The sequence below is a fragment of the Bos javanicus genome, chromosome 22 (assembly GCF_032452875.1).
Source record: "Bos javanicus breed banteng chromosome 22, ARS-OSU_banteng_1.0, whole genome shotgun sequence".
NCBI classification, from domain to species: domain Eukaryota; kingdom Metazoa; phylum Chordata; class Mammalia; order Artiodactyla; family Bovidae; genus Bos; species Bos javanicus.
In genome coordinates, this window is record NC_083889.1 from 52,119,631 (window position 1) to 52,137,344 (window position 17,714).

General features: G+C 43.7%; 1 protein-coding gene across 3 annotated transcripts in view; it reads left to right on the forward strand.

The window, feature by feature from the left end:
• Positions 1-17,714, forward strand: part of SMARCC1 (SWI/SNF related, matrix associated, actin dependent regulator of chromatin subfamily c member 1) — a 124,839-nt gene that overhangs the window by 100,705 nt on the left and 6,420 nt on the right. For all 3 annotated transcript variants that reach the window (XM_061397641.1, XM_061397642.1, XM_061397643.1), the window contains exon 26: positions 5,892-6,153. In XM_061397641.1, coding sequence (XP_061253625.1) covers positions 5,892-6,153 — 262 coding nt within the window. The remainder of the gene's footprint in view (positions 1-5,891; positions 6,154-17,714) is intronic.

Genomic DNA, 17,714 nt, shown 5'->3' on the forward strand with positions numbered 1-17,714 from the left:
GCCATTTGAGGAAGTCAGGTCATCCGTTTGGCATGGAAGGCTGCACGGTTTCTAACCCAGGGCCAGCTCAGCATCCTCACCTTAACTGGGGTCAGTAGTTTTCATCTTGTCAGTTCCCAGACAAACTCTGTATATTCCCTAACTACCTATTTTTATTTCACCTGAGCTCTGCACGCCTTGGCCAGAGAGCCTGTATCCCACCCTAGAAAGTACAGACTTTGGCTCTGGAGGCACCTGACACATTACCATAAAGTACCTATAAAAATTTTACAGGAAGACTGTGACTAGAGCAATATAGTACACCACAGCCACATATATTACCTTACAGGAAGGGAAGGAATACGGGGAGAGATGCTGCAATTAAAGGTACATTTTAAGTTTTAATGATGTCAGTAGTTAAGTTTGAAAGAATTGTGAGCTCGACTTTAAAGGTAGTTAAAATATGGTTAAATAGTTGCCAACTTGAAAGGTCATCCATGAGCTAAAAGATGGGACAATTTCAGGATTGCCTCCGATTGTCAAGGAGATCTTTCTGGTAGAGGAAGGAATGATCTGAGCTGGTTATTTTTTTTTTTTAATGGTCCAAATCCAAAACTGAAGAGGAAGGTGTGATTGCTAAGGAGGCCAAGAGTCTCCTTAGTCTACTTAGATCTGCTGCCTAGATCTGGCAGTATTCATGGCACAGACAATGGATTAAGTTCATTTGTTCATTTAGCAACTGTTTATTGAACACCTGCTTTGTTCTAGGCATGTTAGGTACTGCGGATACACTGGTGAATAAAACTGTTAGGCTTACTTAGTAGACCTTAAATATTAATGAAGGATGCTAGATGCTGTGTGCTGTATATTTGTATGCATGTGTATTACTGTGTATGTATACATACCATTATGTTTCACAATGGGTAGGTGAGACTGGGAGAGGCAAGGGAAGGGTTTGCGTATTAACAGATGTCATCTGAGTAGGCCTTAGCAAACTGACAATTGGGTGAATGTCTTTAAGGCCTAGAAACAGCCAGTATCAGAGACTCTTGAGGCTGGAGCGTGACTGACATGTTTGAAACTAAGGAGTAGGCGGGTGGGCGGGAGTTAGGAGGGAACAGCATGAAGTCAGGGACAATGGTGCTCTAATCACAGAAGTCCCTTATGACTAATTAAGGAAAAATTAGCAAAAAGTTAATTTTATACTGCCCCAGAAGAATAGTTGCCTGTGTGTTTGTATTGACAGTAGTTCGTCTCTGTGCGTGCATGTGTGCTAAGTCACTTCAGTTGTGTCTGACTCTGTGACACTAGAGTTGGACACAGGACTGCAGTCTGCCAGGCTCCTCTGTCCGTGGGGTTCTCCAAGCAAGAATACTGGAGTGGGTGGCCATGCCCTTCTCCAGGGTATCTTCCTGGCCCAGGGATCAAACCCAGATCTCCTGCGGCTAGTGCATCGCAGGCGGTTTCTTCATACCTCTGAGCCACTGGGGTAGCCCCCTTTTGTCTTTGTACTGCCTGTCATGTAATTGAATCTGTTGGTAGACAGGCACCATGACATTATGGATAGTTTTATCTGAGATTAAGAAAGCTATACTTAGAAGCGAGTTTACTTGAAAAGACATTGGGCTTCAGGCAGCAGGCACTTTACAAGGACTTTACAGGTGACCGGTCACAAAAATGATGTCAGCTCCGCTTTGGAATTTCCACCTCCAGAAGCAGGTGTGGAAGCAGAAAGATGCAGTTGTGTTGTTTTGTTTTTCCAGAGGTGTACAAAGGAATGATTATGCCCGCTTTTTTCTTAAGTCGATTTCTGTTCATTGATATCAAACCTTTCAAAGGAAGGTGTGTTTATTTACTTCAGTTCTGAGGCCAAGTAGTCAGAGTCTTCAAGGCTCTACCACTACCCTTGGCAGTGTAGATGGATTTTTGAGGCCCCCACCTTCTTTTACTCTTTCCCACCCCTCCTCCCTGTTCTATGCAAATGAAGTTGGGAGAGAAGCTCTGTGTGAACTTCAGCTGCAGTTGCAGCTGTGTGTGCGTTTGGGGTCTTGTAGAAAAGTGCTCTGTTGTGTTCCGGTTCTGCTTGGATTTGCTGCTTTATACATACACAGTGTAGGAATGAAGAGGGAGAGGAAGGCAGAGTTCGAATGCCGTGGGGGTCGGGGGTGTCTTTAGATCAGAGCCACAGGCAGCTTTGTATGATACTGGGTTCCCTAGACCCACATTGGAGCCGCGAAAGAAAGTGAACAGATTGATTAGCTCCCTGTTACGGGAGTAATCTACACTATTTGGCTTCGCTGTGGGGACTTGTCTGTAGTCTTTGATCATAGAAAAGGGAGAGAAGAAAGTCAGGTTATCTGAAGCATGTAACTTGGTCAGTTTTAGTGTTTTGTTTTGGGATTACACAAATATTACAAATACATTAAAAAGTGACTTCAGATTTATTCCTAGGAATAATCACTGTTAATAATTTAGTGTCTTCCGGAACATTTTCAATGAGTAGATAATGTTTGTATGTGACCATAAAGTTTTTATATATATATATATATATATATATATATATATATATATATATATATATAATTGATATAAATATTATTATTGTAAATTGCTTTTTTTCTGCTCAGTGTATCTCAGACATAAATGTACATCAAAAATAATACATTAATGACTATCCTTATACAAACATACATGCAGTTTTCTAGCACAGATTTCCACATATAGAATCACTGGGTTATTGGTTTTGTGAATTTCAAATTTGCTCAGAACTATCGTACTCTGCTCAAAAATTCACCGTTCACATTCACATTTGATTGCCACAGAAGTGGCAGTTAGACTGAGTAACAGTGGTGGTGCTAGTGGTAAGGTAAAGAACCCACCTGCCAAGGCAGGTGAGACGTAAGAAATGAGAGTTCGATCCCTGGGTTGGGAAAACCACCTGGAGGAGGGCACAGCAACCCACTCCAGTGTTCTTGCCTGGAGAATCCCATGAACAGAGGAGCCTGGTGGGCTACAGTTCATAGAGCCACACAGAGTCGGACACAACTGAAGCAACTTTAGCATGCAGGCAGCAATAGTCAGTTACCTGTAACAAAAGAAATTCCTTTTGTATGGTGGGGCCAGTATGTGTCCATAAGCTCTGCTGCATGCTCCCCAGAACAGGTCCTCCTGGAGCCAGCTGGTAACCTGCCGTGGACATTGCTCTCACTTCACAGGACCTGTTCATTGCACATTTAATCTAAAGCTTAAATTGGGTTCTTTGCAGGTGTGTGTGTATGTGTGTATATGTGCGTGTATATATTTAATCACATCCTTTTTAATTCTTCTAATTATCTTTTAATTACTTTGTATGTTTTGAAGTGATCATTGAAGCTCATGAGAAAATAGTATAATTGAGGTTAGTTCATTTTAGACAAAGGATTGGACTTCCCTGGTGGCATCATCTGCCTACTATGTGGGAGACCTGGGTTCAGTCCCTGGGTCGGGAAGATCTCCTGGAGAAGGAAATGGCAACCCACTCCAGTATTCTTACCTGGAAAACCCCATGGATGGAGGAACCTGGCAGGCTACAGTCCATGGGGTTGCAAAGAGTCAGATGACTGAGCGACTTCACTAGACAAGGAAGGTGGGAAAATTTTTCTCTTCAAGATTAATACTTTGATACTAAGGTCAGCTCCTAAAGAAAGGCTAGTTTGGTTTAAAAACAAACAAACACTGAGATAGGTAAAATTTCCCTTCAGAGACACAAAATCTCCCTCCAGTAACAGTTCAGCTTTTTATAAAGCAGATCTTGACCTATATTCTTGAGTTCTTACGTAACTGCAGGACTTCAGCCAAGCTGTCCAGAGCAATAGTGGCTCAACAGGACTGTAGGTTGAGGTCCTTTTCTCGCAACCTTGTAAGTCTAACTTCAGGATAGTGCTAAATTTCCTGGAAAGAATGGTTAGAAGAAAGCAAAACGTAGGACTTAGGTCAGAGTCTTTAGATTTCTCTCTTTTTTTTTTTTTATTTACCTTTTACCTCCATTATCTCACTGATTAGTCATCTTGCAGAGCTGGACTTCCAGAGGATTCTCTGGCTGTTGAGAATTTTGTTCTCTTACAGCTCCCTTCCAATTCTGAAAAGAAGGGTATGTTACTGAGCCGGGCTCTAGCCTCTTCCGGTCGCTGTTAGGAAGAGCTCCCAGCAACCTGTTAGACCACGGTAGCAGTAGCACCCTGTCTCCTCTCCTGATCACCCTCAACCACTCACAGAATCCTTTCTTTCAGATCTCCATCTCCCAAGGGAGACTCTCTGCAAGCCAGCTGAACAACACACTCACGGTATAAGTGTTGCCATCTGTTCTCTCCCTTTCTTCTCCTCACCTGGCCATGCTGGTTGTCTTCATGCTGTGTCCACGGCCTGTCTTCCCACACCCAGTCCACCTGTGGACATTCCCTCCTGGCTAACTCCTGACAGCCAATGAAGCTTCTCACTAGGCTCCTCAGGGACTTCTCCCAAAGCTGCTCTCTGCTAAGAGCCCAGATTCGCAAGCAAATACTCACGCATATTCTACCTAGATTTTGCTAATGATAGTATGTAGTATTTATCTATAAATCTGACTGCTCCTGAAAGCCAAAACGTTACATTTCCTTAACTTGGAGTAGTGCTCTCCAACAGCAATATAGTGAGCCATATATGTAATTTAAAATTTTCTAGTAGCCACATTAAAAAAAAACAAAATCATAAAGATGTTTTAATGCAATATATGTGTGTTATTCTTAACATGTAATCAGTATGAAAAATTGATTTTTTTCAGATTTCAAAACTCAGTGCGGATGTTACATTGATAGTACATCTCCTTTGAGATTAGCCATATCTCAAGTGCCCAAGAGCCATTGTGGCTGCTATAGAAATGCCTCCCAGTGAATAAGATCTTGCTCTCAAAAATGGTGGGGTAGAACATTATAGAGTAGAAATAGATCACACCCTCCTTATGATCTTTATAATGCTTGCTTTAGAAACCTGAATTTTTATTTTTGTTCATGTTAAAGATGATTTTTCTCTGTCAGCTCTGGATTTAATTTTGATGGCTTTTAAGGTGACCACCCATTCTGTGCTACTGTTTGGCATATGGTTTCTGAATTTTCTACCACATATAATAACTTCTCATGTATTTATAATAACGTATTTATTATTTATTTATAATAACTTCTCTTATTTCTCTATTTTAATTTGGGTCCCAGAAAGATTATCTTGAATACTGAAGCACTTATATTCTTCAGACCACAAGTCATGTAAATTTTTATTTAGACTTTGAAAATATGCTGTGAATGTGTCACCCAGTATAATTTTGGCTACTTGGAAGCTAAGTAGCTAAGATTTACAGTGGCAGTGCCAAAGTTCCATCTAGAAGATGTGTATCTTTTCAGCTAAGGCCACGTCCACTCGTGCAGAGGATTTAACTGTGATGTCACATTCTAAAATAGTAGCCAAAAAGGATCACTTTCAGAAGAGAGCACCTAAAATGGTTGGACTTGAAATACTAGTATCTTAAGGAACTATCTTAAGGAACAAGAGGACAAGAGATGTTTCTGTCACCTGAGAAAGAATAAGGTGGTTGTGGAAGCTATTTTTTAAATATCTGAAGGCCTGCCAACAGAGGGATTACCTGTGCTGAGTACAGTTGCCGCACATGGGGTGAAGGTTCCAAGGAAAGGCAAATCTTATACTTAACATAGAGAAAAACTTGACTTCATGCTACTCAAGAAGCAGTGCCTTTTCTCTGACTGTGGTGGTTGCAGGAGAGGAGATGACTATGTAACGGTGATGAAGTTTGGGGAACTTAGGCACCATGTGGGTGTCCTGTGTTGGCATCCAATCCTGAAAGCCTCTCCTGGTGTCATTTCTCTTCCCCTTTCTTTTCTTAACAGTTAGAACAACAGAGGCAGCAGTTGCTTACGGAGCGCCAGAACTTCCACATGGAGCAGCTGAAATATGCTGAGTTGCGAGCCCGACAGCAAATGGAACAGCAGCAGCATGGGCCGAACCCTCAACAGGCACACCAGCACTCAGGAGGACCCAGCCTGGCGCAGCTGGGAGCAGCAGGACATCCTGGCATGATGCCTCATCAACAGCCCCCTCCCTACCCTCTGATGCACCACCAGATGCCACCGCCTCATCCACCCCAGCCAGGTGAGAGGAAGCTCTGCTCACAGATGCAGCTGGGCTCATCCCTGTGCTCGGAGCATCAGAGGGTCAGACCTCACCGTTGGGGATTTCTGACTGAGACTGTGCAGCATGTCTGTCATCATCCAGGATGTGGTAGACAAGTGAATCTGGCTTTGTAGCCATCAGCACATTAAGCCTGCTGGGTTCTCTTTCCAGGGTCCTCTTGGCATGATGCCTTTTTCTTGGATAGGTCAGCAGTATATCCCAAAAGTTCCTTAAAAATTCATCCTTGGATTGTCTACACTATTTTTTTAATTGACATTTCAAAGATAGACATGAAAAGAAAAGTACAGTGATCTCTTAATGATGCATTTTCAGTGATCATCACCTTTCTGCCATTCTTAGCTTTTTGTTGTAGAAATCTTCTGTAGGTAAAAGTAGAATAGCGTAATAAGCCCCCAAATGCCTATTGCACAGCTTCACTTCATGTGTTGAAGAAATCCGGGTCTTGAGCCTGTGGCTGTGCCTGATTGTGCACTCAAGGTACATGGTGTCATTTCACATGGCTTCTCCCCTCTTTCCTCCTCCCACACATCTCCCATAAGTAAACCACAGGATGGCGCTGGATACTTTCGCAGGTTTAGGGTCACTTTGGGAGTGCAGACATTTTTCCTGTGGTGTCCGTTCTCTCTTGGTGACCTTCAGGTTTGCCAGTGGTTTTGGTGCTCCTAAGTTCCCCATTAAATGACTCACTTAAGATTTCACCTGCCAATGAGAATCGCTTCCTAGATCAGTTATTTCATCAGCTGTTGCAAAATATAAGATTCCTGAATTTATTGTCCTTTCTGCCTTTATTTATATTGTACATTTGTTAGCGGTGATTCTTTTGTTACAAAAGCTTTTCTTCACCAGTCATTTTGTTACGCTGAAAATCAATCCTTGCAAGAAAGCCTGGATAAATGCTTCATTCTTTCCCTTTATTTATCAGTCACCTGAATAATGAGTCCTCCCTCTTCCCCCAAGCCAGTCCTCCACTCCCCCGCAAAGAGTCTCCAAAGGTGACCGATAAGGATTTTTCTGTTGTGTGTGTATGCTTTTAGTATTGTGAATTTGTATGTCCTGTATTTTTATGTGTTTCAATGTTATGGACCTTACTCATTTTCATTCTGAAATTGTCCCATCTTTTAGTTCATGGGTGCCCTTCAAGTTGGCAGCTTTTTACCACATTTTAACTACCTTGAAAGTCGAGCTCACAATTCTTTCAAACTTAACTACTGACATCATTAAAACTTAAAATGTACCTTTAATTGCAGCATCTTTCCCCGTATTCCTTCCCCTCCTGTAAGGTAATATATGTGGCTGTAGTGTACTATATTGCTCTAGTCACAGTCTTCCTGTAAGATTTTTATAGGTACTTTATGGTAATGTGTCAGGTGCCTCCAGAGCCAAAGTCTGTACTTTCTAGGGTGGGATGCAGGCTCTCTGGCCAAGGCGTGCAGAGCTCAGGTGAAATGAAAATAGGAAGACCCTTGGAAGCCTGAGAGGATTCTCACTGTTACTAATGTCAGTTGACCTGACTTCCTCAAATGGCAGAATTTCTAAATCTCATAGAAATAAACAAGGTATGTTGGCCTGAGGGAGCCATGACTGAAACAACTCTGATCTGACAATTTATGTTACCAATATGAATTTTTACTTTACAGCCCCAAACATGTTTAGGCATTAGTTTTTATTGGCTTGACCCCAAAATGGGGCTTTCTCTCTCGCTCTCTCTCTCTCGCTTTCACACACGCACACAGATGGCAGTTGTGAGTTTACTACCACCATTAGACTTGCTGCTTGATCTATATGACATTTGTGAAGATAGTTTCAGAAGTCTGCCAGGCTCATGACACAGGGTTACTTTACTTCTCAGCCCTTGTCTGTCTGCTTGAGTGGGTCTTAAAATCTAATTTTCTAACACATTACAAGCTATGAATGCTTAACAGAATGATGATCCCAAAGTGATTTTTTTTCAAAAACAGTTATTTTAAAGTTTAATTCTTTAAACTCTTGGGATAAATGTTTAAGAGGAGGTTTGCTGTGGCATTTGTTCTTAATGGTGTTGAAGCCTCACCATCCGCAGTAACTATTCACAGAATTTCTCAGGAAGTTCTCTACCATCTGCATTTAGAAAAAGTATCCTTCTGCCTTTTTTTCTAAGTTACATCCTGGTGAGAACAGGTGTTTGTATGCCAGGCCCTTAACCCACAGTATTTTTACTTCTCACTGTCCTCCCTTTAGAAGTGAAGAACTAATGCATGTCAAGACTATGTTACCTTGCCACATGGTGGAGCCAGGCTTCCTGCTGGACTCCCTCTTATGGCAAAGTGATATCACGATGCCCTTTCCTGTGATGGAGGACCAAGTGGATTGGTAGCAGACTCAGATACAGCTATATTCTTTCAGGGAGACAGTGGCGGAAAACTAGAGTTCTTAAAATAGCCTGTAGAATACAGATAGGTTATGTTTCTCTTTTTACTTAGAGAAATAAGCTTTTCTTAAGTGAATTTTGAAGAAAAGGATCATTATGTGTATAATGAGAGTGTTTTTGTGCCAAGCTATTCTGTTTTTGCCATGCGGTATGTGAGAGCTTAGTTCCCCAACCAGGGATCACACCCACACCCCCTGCAGTGGAAGTGCAAAGTCTTAATCACTGAACTGCCAAGAAAGTCCCTGTTTTCTTGAAAATTTTTCTATTGAAATGTAACATACATATGAAAAAATACACTAGCCCTAGTAAATATTTGATGATTTTTAACAAAGAGAACGTACCTTTGTAACCAACACTCTGAAGACCCCTCATGGCTTTTCGCAAGCTCCTCCCTCCCCTGGGGTAGCAACTGTCCCAAAGTCCAACACCATAGACCAGTTGGGCTGGTTTTGAATGATATCTGGAAGGGATCTCGTGCTGATTTTTGTCGGTTTGGCTTCTTTCACTCGACACTGCGTATGTGAAATGCATCTGCATTGTCGTGACTGGTCATCAATTTGCTCTTTGTTCTTACTGCATGTATTCCACTGTGTGGCCCTGCCATGATTTATTATATACCATGATCCGTTGTCCTGTTGATGGATGTTCAATTCTTTTCCATTTTAGTAATTAGAAATAGTGCTGCTGTGAACATGCGTGTGCACACGTCTTTTCGAGGCATTGGTATACATTTCTGTTGTGTGTGCCCTTAAGTAGTGAAATTTGCCACGTGCCTAGAATGAGTCTTAGGAATTCCATGTATTCACATTAGTTGATGCTGCCAAAATTTTGCCAAAATGCTAATGCCAGTTTACATTCTCTCCCTTAGGGTGTAAGAGTTCCAGCAGCTCAAGGTGATCATTTTCCATCGTTTCCCTTTTGTGGGGTTGCTTTGGCGTTTGAATATAAAAATCAGATGTGTTGGAAAGTAAAATTATGAATAATAAATTGAACCCACTAATTAAAAGCTAACTTAATATTAGCAGTTCAGAAAAGACTGGTTTTAACAGATTCTAGAAACTGGCTAAAGGGGCTTTTTATATTAAGGCAAGCAAGGGAGTCTGTAATATTTTAGGTGGAGAACAACTTTAGTCTCTTATTTGCCACAGGTGTAAGTTCATAACTGTGAATATAGTCCTTCTGACTAGTATTTCCTAGGTTTAGAAAAGTTAACAGGCCCACAGCATTTATGTATAAGCTGGGGGTAATTATCCAGGTCAGTAGACTAGCTTTTGGTATTTGGCCAGAATTTATGGTGTGTGAAGGAAGGAGAAAAATCAGCCTCTCAAAACCAGCAAGATTGGGAAAGTGGTGAAAGAAGGTCAAGTGGTGAATTTGTCCAGCTCTCTGACTTAATAGAATTCATATTATTTTGTAGATAAAACACATGTAATCTTTCTCCACAGTTCATGGTAGAACCCATTAAAATATGGCTCCTTGTTGTGAGACTGTCGAGCCCTTTTGGGCCCAAGCACCAGAGGGGCTAGTATAAACCAACACCTGTAAATATTCCATTTAGTTTGTACTTCTGCAGTCCTTCCATTCACCTCTTTAATTCATTCACATGCTTAGAATTTTTGTATACAGAGCATCTGTTTGCTGCTATCTGTCTTCTGGGCTCTTACTATTTGGTCATACTCCTTACTCACCTCAAACTCTAGCTTTTTGTAGGTTTTGTTCTTCTCCCTGATAAGGTGTCCAAAGGTGATTTGTTTCCATCAAACAAAAAGTCAAAGGAAGAATCTCCAGTGTACAGTTAGCAAATGGAAACTGGAGGTGCCCATAGCCATCCTTACAACACTCTTAGGTTTTGTTGATCTTCATAAAGTACACAGCACTGTGTTTTGTCTTTCATTTAAATTGAAACACAGTGTGATCTCATGGAAGTGATTCGAAAGTTAAAGTGTAACTAGTTCTTCCTGCACTACTGCCTTTCTAAATTGGCACAGATGAAAGAGTCATGGCAGCCACCAGTTCTTGAACACATGCTTGCCCGCAGCCTGGCCCATTGCATTCATGACAGCACATGGGGAGCCAAGGAGCATGGCAGGGTAGTGGCTGCTCTTCCCTGGGGTGTTCTTGATTGTGATCAAGGAGGACACCTGTGACTGCAGGGTGTCTCCCCTAGGGACCTTAGCACCTACAGTCGTCTCTGTTTCCACCAGGGATTGGTTCTGGACCCCAGTGGGGGATGCATGAGTATCCATAGATGCCCACGTCTCTTAAAGAAAATGATACTGAACAGTGAATACAGTCGGCCCTCCATACCCACAGATGCTGATCCCATGGATACGGTGGAACAGAGGGCCAAGTGTATTTTAGGGAGATTGCCTAAAAATCTAGGATGTGAGTGCAGTGTAAGCTCTGCCTTCCCCTTGGGCTTTTAATAGTAAATGAGGCGCTCTTGAGTATTCATGCCTCACGGATCTGGAGTGAGCCGCCTGCATTGGGGAAGCCTTTTTATGTGTCTCTGTGTGTGAAAAACGGAGAGAAAAGGACAAGTTGGTTTAAATAACCTGTATCATTTCCTCATTAATAGTGTAAGAATTTTTAGAAGTGCCCCCCCAAAATCGGAGTAGGAATTGATCTGATCTGATGAGAACTCAGGGATGATAGAGATGTTTTAATAATAAAACTAGAATATTTTGCATCAATGAATAAAATACTGGTTGTTCAATGAAATTTCCAAGCAAAGCATTAAGCCCTTGACTTTCAGGCCCCCACGTTAGATCCACTTACACAACCCTCCCTGTGGGAAGTAGTGCTCAAGAAAGGATTACAGCCACTCACTACTTCCTAGCCTCTTCTCTCCCCCCAACTCAGAGCCCCACACTGAAAAGGGAACTGAACCAGCTCATCACGGCCGCCAAGTTTTTATTATCTGCGGTGCCTTTGGTCCTGCTCGCATCATGTGATAACAAGGCTGCCGTGCCGCTTTCCGGAGTGGCAGGTTATCCCCACAAAGAGAACAGTGAGGGCACAGTCTTCAACAAAGAGCGTCTGTGGGCCTCCCCCCTCCCGGAAGCTGCCGCCGAGGAGCAATCTCCGGGGAGCCCTGGCTTCCCCTCACTTGGCCCTCATGGTTATTTCCGTTCTCTGGGGGACTCGCCAGAGGGTGTGTTGTGGGTGGTTAGAAACAGCAAGGAAATGTGCTTATGGTTGGAAATTCATGGGTTCCCTTTCGTTGTTTTGTGTTCTTTTACCCACCTGCCTCTCCCATCCCAGAGAATAAATATGAAGTCCTTAGATGATACTCTGTTGAGTGTGGTATCTGTAACACTTTAGTATAAGATCTAATAAACCTGATAGTGAGAGGGGTTTTTCCACTAGGCAAAGCCTAATTTTAGCAAACCTTTCCATTTTTCAGGCTTCAGATGCCTACTGCTTTAAAAAAAAAAAAAAAAGCTCGTATGTAGGTCAGACTCCCACCAGTTTATGCTTTGATGCTGCTGTTCTGAAGCCACATCTCTCTCTCACCTCCCTCTCTACTGGAAAAGGAAGCACCTGAGATTTTTTTTTCCACTTAATAAAAATACATGCCCACATCCTTTATTTTGTTTGATAAGGCCTGCTCCTATTCATTTTGGATATCTGTGGACCAGACTTCTTAATGTTTAGTAAAAATAAAATGAAATGCTTTCCCATCTTGTCATCCATTTAAAAATGATGAGACCTATATCAAAACCCAGAAAAACCAAGGACATTTAGATCTCAAAAGGACAGGGGTTGACTTTATAAGAAGTTGGTTTTTGGCTTCTCCTCAGTCCTCTTAAACTCTACCCCTTTTCAAATTTTGTCCTTAGAAATCGGCTTTTCCAAGGAAAGGAATACCCTTCTAAGGCAGGATGATGTACAGGAAAAGACAGTGCACCTTGGGGTCAGACAGCTCAGTCCCTTGTTCTTATGACTTGGGACCAGATTCCATTGCCTCTCTGAGACTTCATTTCCTTAATTATAGTCTGGGCCCTCTCTTTCAGTCTTTCTGACAACCTGAAAGATTCCGTGAGGTCACTGTCATTGCCTGCAAGCGACAGGCCCCAACTCAGAGCAGCATTCTGTCTCCTCGCTATCTGTTCTCTAAATCCACTGCCCTGGGCACACCAGCGCCTCCGGATGGCACGGAGACGTTGCCTCACTCATAGTGTTCCTTGCTTTCCTGAGAAATGTCTGTCTGTGCCAAGTCCCACAAGCAGAAATAAACCGTTGTTCCTCTAGTCCTTCCTCTGTTGCCACCTCTTCCCAAGGAGCCACTGTCTTCTCATACCTTAAATACCAGTACTCTGGTGGCTTTTTGGCTCCGTTTATGACAGGAGGATGGAAGAACACTGTTCTACAGAAAGCTTCAGGATTTATTGCAAAAGAAAGGGTTTGTTGTTTTGTTTTGTTTTCCAGCTGTTGGGTTTGTAGTTTGGTCTTAAAAGCCTAGAGCTCCCCTGGCCCAGCTTGTTGTTAAACAGATTTAGGGTAGTAGGGGAATCGGCCACTGCCTCTGAGCAGGTGGCTTGGAAGCAGCGCCGATGGACCTGACAGCAGAGCTTGCAGCTTATCCCAGTGTTGTTTTAGTAGATGTCACCTTGTGAAAGTTGAAAATGTTAGTTGCTCAGTCGTGTTCAACTTTTTGCGACCCCATGGACTGTAGCCCACGAGGCTCCTCTGTCCGTGGGATTCTCCAGGCAAGAATGCTGGAGTGGGTAAGCATTCCTTTCTCCGGGGGATCTTCCCCACCCAGGGATCAAACCCGTGTCTCCTGCGTTCCAGGCAGATTCTTTACCATCTGAGCCACCAGGGAAGCCTATGCGTCTGTGTTAATGTGCCACTGATTCCCCTCTTTCCAAGACTCCAACACTCTCCAAGTGTTTAGTGCAGCAGGGTTTCCATCATACAGTCTACTGGAAGACGGATGCTTCAGACTTTCATCCTCAGAGTGCTCTGTGTTACGGGTACCATCTCTGGAGCCAGAGCCCCTAGGTCAGAGCCAGGCTCCCTTACTTATACGCTTCATGACATTGGATGAGCTACTCAGTCTTTGTCTTCCCCTTTCATAAACATGGTAACTCATAGCAACAGAAATGTAGGGGTTTCACATTTCTGGGAGCTAAGGGACCAAGGTCATGCTTCCCTCCAGGAGCTTTCAGGGAGCTCTGTTCCTTGCCTCTTCCACTTCTGGTTGCTGATAGCTTTCCCTGGATTATGGCCACACCTTTCTTTACTCCGTCTTTATCTTCCTTCTTCTCCCTGTGTCTTTTCCTCCGTGTGTCCCTTATAAGGACACTCAGCATTGGATGTAGGGCCCACCAAGATAATCTAGGATGATCGCAAGATCCTCAGCTAAAATCTGCAAAGATGCTTTTTCCAAATACAGTTAACATTTACAGGTTCCAGGTGTTAGAATGTGTGTGTATGTGTTTGGAGGCCACCATCCCACCCACTGCAAGGTGCTAGCAAGTTTATTTGTTAGAATTATATATTGCAGGAAGCAGAGCAGTCTCTTTATTGTTGATACAGTGAAGAAGAAAACATGGTGCTTGGAATTAAAGTTTATATCATTTTTTTTTAATGCTGACTGGTACCTGAAGTCCTTTCACATGACCTGTTGGATTTGAGCATGGAATAGTATGGTAAATAATTAGATTTAGAATCAAAAGACTTGGATCTGATTCCTCTTTAAAGTTTGAAGACTGTAAAGAAATCTCTTAACGTTTTCTGAGCGTCTGTCTAACTTGAGAATGTTTGTTCTTCCTTTCATAAGGCAGAGCCGCAGACATAGTAAGACATCATAGCAAACCGTTTCCCTGATCGTACAGAGAACTGGATGTTAGAGTACAGCATATATTTAACATTGCTCTTTCTAATAATCTCAGGAAACTGAGGCTTGGGTCATCCTAAACAGCTTGTCCAGAACCACTCATCTAGGTCAGCGTGAAGTGGAGATCGCACTGTTCAGTTTGCAGTCTCATTCATCTATGCTTTCCCTGTTGAGAATGGTATTGTAGGGGCTTCCCTGATAGCTCAGTTAGTCAAGCATCCACCTGCAATGCAGGAGACCCCAGTTTGATTCCTGGGTTGGGAAGATCCGCTGGAGAAGGGATAGGCTACCCACTCCAGTATTCTTGGACTTCCCTTGTGGCTCAGCTGGTAAAGAATCTGCCTGCAATGTGGGCGACTTGGGTTCAATCCCTGGGTTGGGACAATCACCTGGAGAAGGGAAAGGCTACCCACTCCAATATTCTGGCCTGGAGAATTCCATGATCTGTATAGTCCATGGGGTCACAGAGTCAGACGTGACTGAACAACTTTCACCAGTGCTTTCCCCTTTGAGAGTGTTACTGGGTGGCTTACTGACGGGTGTGCTCACTGGTCAGCCAGGAGTTTGGGCAGCCCATACCTTGCTCAAGATATCACAGTAGAAAACTCTGTTGTGCTGCTCTAGATAAGAATGGTTAAGACTGAGCAGTGTGTGTCCGTTCACTTAGCATACACCTGGTCTGTGCTCTTCCTTCTTTCTTTCTCCCTTACTCAGTCTGACCTTTTTGTAAAGGCATTCTTCAGTGCTCTAATACCAGTTTTCCAGAGAGATCGATCTGAGAAGGGCTGGCAAAATGTTCTTCCTAACTTGCTCAAAGGCCTCTTGTCCAGGTTGAACTGGGTAGAAGAGGGCAGTCTGTACCCATTGACAACCATGAGCTGTATTATTTGCTCTAGTGAACAGCTTCCATTCATCACAGCAAGTCCATTAAAAGGGTTCTTTCATCTCCAGGTTGGGATTTTGTAGGTCTGGATTCAAACTAGGCCTCCTGTCCCCAACAACAGCAAAGATATCTCTTCTCTCCCTGCTCACCACCTGAAATACCATTAGAGAATCAGTAGAGACTTGAGAGTTTCCTAGGTGGCTCAGCGGTAAAGAATCCACCTACCAAGCAGGAGACAAAAGTTCAATCCCTTGGTCTGAAAGATCCCCTGGAGAAGAAGATGGCAACTCACTTTAGTATTCTTGCCTCAGAAATCCCATGGACAGAGGAACCTGGTGGGCTGCAATCCATGGGGTTGCAAAGAGTCAGACAAGACTGAGCGACTCTACGACAACAACAGTAAGGAGATCCAGAGAGTGGGAAACAAAGCCTTGTGTTTAGTAATGACCTCGCACGTGTGTGGTAAGAAGGAAACTGGGAGAGTTCCAGAGGACTGACCCTAATTCTCAGAAGAATAAGGCTCTGTGTGTGCTGCTTACTGTCCATTGGAAGCTTTGAGGATTCTGTGCCTTCCCTTCACTCCATCTCATCGTTCCACTGGAATGGCAGCCAGTCATGCACCTCCTGACCCCAGAGCCCTTCCCCATTCTCTGCATTGCACATGCCAGTCAGATGCCAGACTCCCATTTTTTCTCCTTCTCAACTTCACACTTGCCCCCTTCCTCTTCCTCGTTCTCTCATCCGTCTCCAGGATGCCTGTAGGGTGCTGTTCCCAGCTCTTTTCTACTCAACCTGCCCTCATTCAGCCCCTACTTCTGTGCAAAAGCTCTTCTCCTCAGTTCTAGACTGAGACTCCTCTGCATTCCTTCTTTAAAAAAAATTTTTTTTATTTATTTAAGGCTGTGCTGGGTCTTCATTGCTGTGCGTGGGCTTTCTCTAGTTGCGGCTCGTGGGAGTTCCTCTCTAGTTGTGGTGCATGGGCTTCTCTTTGGGGTGGGCTTTTCTGTTGCTGAGCACGGGCTCTAAGGTACAAGAGCTTCAGAAGTTGTTGCTCCCGAGCTCTGGAGCACAGGCTCAGTAGTTGTGGATCACAGGCTTAGTTGCTCCAGGGCATGTGGGGTCTTCCTGGACCAGGGATCAAACCCATGGCTCCTTCATTGGCAGGCAGATTATTTACCACTGAGCCACCTAGGGCACCTCTCCCCATCCCTCCTTATCACTTTTCATCACACAGAAAATCAGGCGCTTCTCCAGAAGCCTTTAGCCAGGCCCCTGTAGCCTTACTGGCCACATCTCTCACCTTGTTCTGTGTGCATGACTCATCCGACCCCTTGTGCCTTGATTCGTGTAGACAGACCAAGCATGGACAGCTGAGCTCTAACCTGGGCATTGTTTTTAAATAATCTTTTGAGCTTATTACTCTTACATGTAATGCAGGTGGTAGATAGTAAGGTGATGTAGTTATCTCAGAGGGGATGGCGAGTATAGTCTCCTGTTACCCTGTTCCTAATTCTCCTCCTTCAGTTTGTATACACATCATCCAAAATCCTAAATTGTCCACAGATTGGTCTTAATTAGCCACAAGGTATCAAGTTCGTTCACTTGCTCCTTCCATAGTTTTCCCGTGGTTTCCCTGCCTACCCTTCATGTGTCCTCATCCCTTGTGTGGCTTGTAGGGTGCTTGGCCTTTGTGGCTTTCATCTCTGTGTCATCCTGTCCACGGATAGACTTCAGCACTGCCTAAATCTGGCCTCGCCCTGTGGCCCAGGCCCCCAGCAGCTTTAATGACATGTTCAGTGGTGTGAGGGTGGCGGTCATGTCAGCCCAGCAGCTAGTCTTGCTTTCTCTGAGGGGATTGGATCAACTCATTCTCCAGCATGTGGAGAAGACCTCTGGGGCTCTTCTGCACTTCCTCGGAATTGCATAAGAGAGCAGGGGGGCCCCAGAGCCCCAGACTTGCTCTCCTGTTTATTCTGGGGCGTAAGGCAGATGTATTATGTTTTTTAAAAAGTAATCTTGGGATTTTCTTGGGGGACCAGTGGTTAAGACTCCATGCTCCTAGTGCAGGGAGCCAGGTTGAATCCCTGGTCAGGTTACTAGATCCCACATGCGGCGACTAAGACCCAGTGTAGCCACATGAATCAATATTGTTAAAAATTTAAAAAACGTCCTCCAGAGACAATGGACCACCTCTCTTCTTGCCTCTTACACTTCACTGAGATTCTCTTTGTGGACACCCTGTAGTAAAAGGCTCCTCTCTCTCAGTCCTGGCTCAGGGAACAGACACTGGAAATAGATGGTGTGAGGCTTAAAGCTTTGTCTTTGTTAAGACAGGCCATTCTCTAAGCACTGCGAAAGAGCTCTTGAGCTGTCTCCTCTCCTGC